The 5,686-nt window shown below is 33.8% G+C and overlaps 1 protein-coding gene across 1 annotated transcript; it reads right to left on the reverse strand.

Annotated features, from left to right (window-relative positions):
- Positions 1-3,570: 3,570 nt before the first annotated feature.
- Positions 3,571-4,953, reverse strand: LOC108740621 (uncharacterized WD repeat-containing protein alr3466-like). The gene has a single exon (XM_018474992.2). The coding sequence runs from the start codon at positions 4,799-4,801 to the stop codon at positions 3,692-3,694; it is 1,110 nt and encodes a 369-aa protein (XP_018330494.1). The 5' UTR covers positions 4,802-4,953; the 3' UTR covers positions 3,571-3,691.
- Between the last annotated feature and the right edge of the window lie 733 nt (positions 4,954-5,686).

Below are 5,686 nucleotides of genomic sequence, written 5' to 3' on the forward strand. Positions count from 1 at the left end.
AGTGTAGAAAGTTATTTACAAAAAAGCGATAGGATAGTTATGGTTAAATTAAACTCAAAGCCGGTAAGAACGGTATTAGTGCAGGTCTACATGCCTACATCATCTTACAGTGATGAAGACGTAGAAGCAGTTTATGCAGATATAGAAGACGTGTTAAGTTTAGTGAAAGGACAGGAAAACCTACTAGTTTTAGGAGATTTCAACGCAGTAATAGGTGAAGGTAAAGTGGGTGCAATAGCAGGTTCTTTTGGATTAGGCAATAGAAATGATAGGGGAGATAGGCTGATAGAATTTTGCGATAAACATAACTTAATCGTCGCGAATACTTTATTCAATCATCACGTTAGGAGGCGCTATACGTGAAAGATGCCAGGTAATTTAGAGAGATATTGGTTAGATTACATACTAGTTAGGCAAATATTTAAAAATCAAGTGAAGAACTGTAGGAGTTATCCAGGAGCAGATATAGATAACGATCATAACTTAGTAATTATGAAGACCAATCTTAAATTGAAAATTCTGAAAAAGAGGGAAGGTAGGAGACGTCTTGACTTAGAAAAGCGAAAATGTAATGAAACGCGGGGCGACAGATGAGCTAGGTTATCTTATAATGAGAAAAGAGTTCTATTTAGCATTAAAAAACTTAGAGAATGATAAGGTGTCAGGTATAGATGGGATACAGCGGGAAATTCTAAAACATGCAGGACAAGAGGTTAGAGATCGTATGTTTAAGCTAATTAGTCACACGAGACGGGGAAAGTTCCAGAGGATTATAAACGGAACGTGGCAGTAACCATACCTAAAAAGAGAGGCGCAGATGTGTGCCAGATATTTAGAATCAATTAGCTTAACTTCTCATGCGTCAAAAATCTTAACTAGAATTGTACAGAGAAGGATGTAAATGACAATGTTGAATGGGACAAGATGTTAAATATATTAAATATAATATACAATTCGTATTTTGTATGGGGCTGCAACGAGAAATAAATATTAGGAAGGGAGACCGATAGGGATGCATACTGTCAACATTGCTTTTTAATCTGTACATCGAAGACGCGATCAACATCACTAAAAACAGTACCACTGTAGGGATAGATATACAGGGGCAAAAGATTAGCATTCTTAGATTTGCAGATGATATAGCAGTATTAGCATCTAGCAAGGAGGAGTTAGAGATAGCTTTAAATTAAGTGGAAGCGGTATTGACAAAGCAGTACTATATGAGAATAAATAAAGTAAAACAAAAATACGGGTATGCAAGGGAAGTAAAAGCATGGAAAGAGCGAATATAAAGATGGGAAACGAATAATTAGAATAATTGGCCGATTTTAGTATCCAGGAAGTCAGATAACTCACGACGGAAGGAGTAGTAGGGATATAAAGCAGAGAATAGCCGAATCACTTTCAATAAAAAAAAATCACTTCTATGTTTCGCGAACGGTTAATTTATAAATTCGAAAAAGGTTGTTAAAGGTGTATGTTTGGAGCACAGTGTTATACGGATGAGAAACCTGGACAGTGAGCGCGACGGAAAAGAAAAGGTTAGAATCGTTCGTTACAGGCGAATGATGAGGATACCATGGATAGAGAAGTTTACAAATGAGGAGGTATTAGAACGAGTAAGAGAACAGAGGACTCTATGGATAACAATAAAAAATAGGCGAGTTAGGTTATTAGGACATCTTCTCAGGCACGAAGGTCCACATAGAGAGAAACGGAAGTTAGGAGCGGTAGAGGTGGACCTAGATAGACCTAGATAGATTTGATTCGCAAATAGTTAAGGATATGGGTTGCTTTAGCTATTTGGAAATGCTAAGATTGGCGCACAATAGGCAAGAGTGGAGGTGCGTGTCTAACCAGTCTTAGGACTTACGACTTTATAATGATGACTTCGAATTTTGAAAATGTAGACAATAGCGTTATTGAGGAAATAAAATAGCGACATCAATGTAGCATTTCCGGTTATGACGGTTTTAAATTCTACTTATGATTTTAGGTAGACTTTCCTACTTTACATTATATTCTTATTTTTACCATAACCTCTTCTTGATTATCTTATACCATAGAGTAAAAAGAAAACTGCAAATGCCAACATGAAAAACAAAAACCATACACAATAGATAAACAAATAATCCATAGCTTATGTTATTTAAGCACATTATCCAACATTTTACCAGTTTAAATAAGATTACAAAGATTTTACATTATTATAAGGCTTACACAAAATTTACAGCAACTATTATATTGTAGTCGCTTTATGACTGTCAAAAGTTGTGCTTCTGATAAGAGCAGGTTTTATAATCATGTTGGACACATTTCTATATTTATGATGAATATTGACACTGTTGCAGCATTCGAGGTTGATACTATTGCAGTATTCAAATAAGAATGGTCCTTGTGTTAGACTACTTCATTGATTTTTTTACATCCTATTTATACTTAATTTATTTACATTGGTCTTATGGTACTAAATACTGAAAAATGTAGGATGTTATAGTTTAGGGAAATGTGAAGGTTAGCTCAGGATAGGCAGGAGTGGAGGTGCATGTCCAACCAGTCTTACGACTGACGACCTTATGATGATAATGATGAGTGAAAGACTGATAAATATGTAATTTGCACGTCATCTTTGACTATAATTGTATTATTGATAATGCGCATGCATAAATATGTACTTATATGGGGCAAGAGTATGAAGAAATATACAAAATCATAATTTTAGCAATCGATAGATATGGCTGCATATTTGTGACTACTCAACAACATTCCTTTATAAAGATTTCTGGTCTTGACCTTTGTTCTTGCTCAAATGGTTCTAGTCTTGGTCATTGTGTTGGTTTTGCTGATACAGTTTCGATCTTGGTCTTGGTCTTGCTGATTTAGTATCGTTCTTGGTTTTGGTCTTGCGTGTTAAGTCTTGCTCATTATCTAATACTTACGTTTTTTAAAATAATCCTTTATTGCACAAATTTTTCTGTTTACAGACACAATAATTGTCTTAAATGCTGAAACTTTCTTTCATACATACGAGGTTGTCATAACTTTTGGAGAAAATAGTGTCATTGAAATCTATCAAAATGGCGCAAAGCACTCCAACAGCCTGTTTATTGTTGACTGAGAATTTTATGGAAATTGATGCATATTAGACATAATATATGGTTAACAAAGTGGTATTTAAATTTAACGGGGAACTCAAAAATGCAATAATAAATGGGGCATTCCATTTGAAAAAAATAAAGTTAGTTTACCTCCAGGAAATCGAAAATAATTTTAGGATATGGAGATACTTATATATCACTTTTATAAGAAACATTTTTTGATATCTTCAACTATAAAGCAGTTATTGAGGAAATCCGCTTGATTGGGATACCCTATATACGTGTATATGTATACATATGCATTGTTAAGAAAAATAGTTTTACCTCCACCTGCTTAACAAAGATTTAAACGAATACCATTTTCGCAGTTGACATTCGTTTAGTCATGAAGCAATTTAGAAAAGTGAAAGTATTCAAGTAAAGAAATTGATTTAGTTTTTTCTTATGTAATTTGAAGACCGCATTACCTAAATACTTGCATAAATTTTATTAAACTTATTTTAATGTAATAGTTGCTGACACAGGAAGACAGAATTCAGTGGTCTTTTTCTAATGCTAATCTATCTGATTTTTTTTTATTCTCATAGGAACAATTATAGTTCCTTAAATTTAGCAATCCGTAGCAAAGGCTCCATTCCTCCGAATATGACACTTGTCTGTTTGTCGTCCAAAGTTTGAACTGTTTTCGGCACCTCTAACCTTTCTGTAATTTTTCTCTTCTTCCAGTTTAGAACCTCCAGTGCATCTGTTCCCCCTACTAAAATTTTTTCTGCATCAGTATCCGTTTGGAGGAATTTGCAGCAGTATACATATTCACCAATAAAGTGTCTATGACGGTTCGTTGCTCGAAAAGTATGAAGTAATTTTGATGTCCCGAAATCCCATAATTGAATGCTGTCTGTTTCCACCCATGAACCAGTAAGGATAATGGAGCCTCGCATATCTATAGCATCACCACAGATGTATGGCCCCTTTATGGTCTTAATTGCGTTTTGCTCACGCAAATCCCATATCTTAACAAACTTATCCCAACCTCCGGAGATTACTAAATTAGTATGAAAGTCATATTTCACACAAAACACCCTAAAACGATGTCCTTCGAACTTTCGAACCACCTTTTCTGCTTGTACATCGTACACCCGAATTTGGCCATCTTTTCCGCCACTAAATAGTAAATTACCAGTTGAACTCACATCAATTGAATGTAGTTCGTTTTTTTTTTGTTCAAAAAGCAGTTTACCGGTGAACGAATGCGTTTTGATCAAGTGTATTTTTCCGTAAGAACAAGCAGCGAAAAGAAAGTGAGACAGTTTCGGATGGAAACATAAGCTAACGACTGGATCCTGACCATCAAGAGACAATGTTGTTTTGGCCAAAAGTCTGTTTGACATTTCTTCCCTCATCTCTATATCTCCATTTCCGTAACCACATACATAGAATCCGAGAGTTTGGGAGAATTTGAGGCTGTGTATTCCTTTTAAAATCTCTACCGGAAATTGAACAAGTTGTAAGCTATAATTCCTTCTCTCGACATGAAGAAACTGTTTCGGATATTTTATGTTGCTTAATGAAGTTGGTTCAATAGGGCAACTCCCTGTTTTGCTTTTATTTAACTCGGTTGAGGAAGAAGAGAAACTAAATTTGCATTTTTTATTTTCTGCATTTTTATACTTCTTAATCTTTTCTTTGCAATTCGAGGCCATTCTAAAATTTTAACAATCATACTATTTTGTTTATGATGTATGTTAGCTAAAGCATTGCACTCTTTTGTATATTCCACACACAATAATTTTTAGGAGCCAAATTGAACGTAAGAAAGCTAAAACATATTTTCTGATTTATATATGAAACGTCAAAATATGACATTTTAGTTTGAAATGTGAGCTTTCCGATTAAAACTGAGCATATATGTAGCGATATATTCAATTTAATACTTCTATGCTCATTAAATAAATTCAAACTTTTTTGATGAAAATTCATAATAAAATAAGCAGGCAGATCAATATCGAGACTTTGAAGAAAGATAAAGGTAAAAAAAATCGGCGTTAAATATAAAACTATTTTTGAAGTGTTTAAACTGTTCACATGAAAACATAAAATACAATAACCTGAAAAAACATTCTCATTGAAATTCGTGTACATGTAAAACTGTTTACTGCAGGTGAAACTTTCGTAGTATTCAGTTCAAAATTTTGCTCATTTTTACTTTATTTTACAAATAATTTTTGTTGCAGTTTTGAGTAAACTGTTTTCTACATCAACGTCTACATTTATTTCTTAGTTAAAATAATTTATTTTTAAATAAGAAAACACATAATGGAAAAGGACAGGCCTACATGAAGATTTAACATAAAACAAAATAAGCACGGTTTTACGTTAGAAACTANTTTACTCATAACTCTTATAGCTAATTATCACTACAGTGTGGAAGCGTGGGTTGGAACAAATTTATTTAAAATTCAGGGGTTTGCTTTTTGGAAGAACGCTTGGACACGTCGGTGTTAACTTTTGGCTTTGCGTTTTTTCATTGTAAATTCATGTAGACTGTATGACCCAATAGTAAGCGATCACCACCGATTTTATTGTTT

This window comes from Agrilus planipennis, unplaced genomic scaffold, assembly GCF_000699045.2.
Source record: "Agrilus planipennis isolate EAB-ADULT unplaced genomic scaffold, Apla_2.0 scaffold264, whole genome shotgun sequence".
NCBI lineage: Eukaryota > Metazoa > Arthropoda > Insecta > Coleoptera > Buprestidae > Agrilus > Agrilus planipennis.

What these genes read in the sequence shown, in the direction of transcription:
- LOC108740621 (XM_018474992.2), bottom strand. Translation starts at nt 4,801, where the DNA reads ATGGCCTCGAATTGCAAAGAAAAGATTAAGAAGTATAAAAATGCAGAA.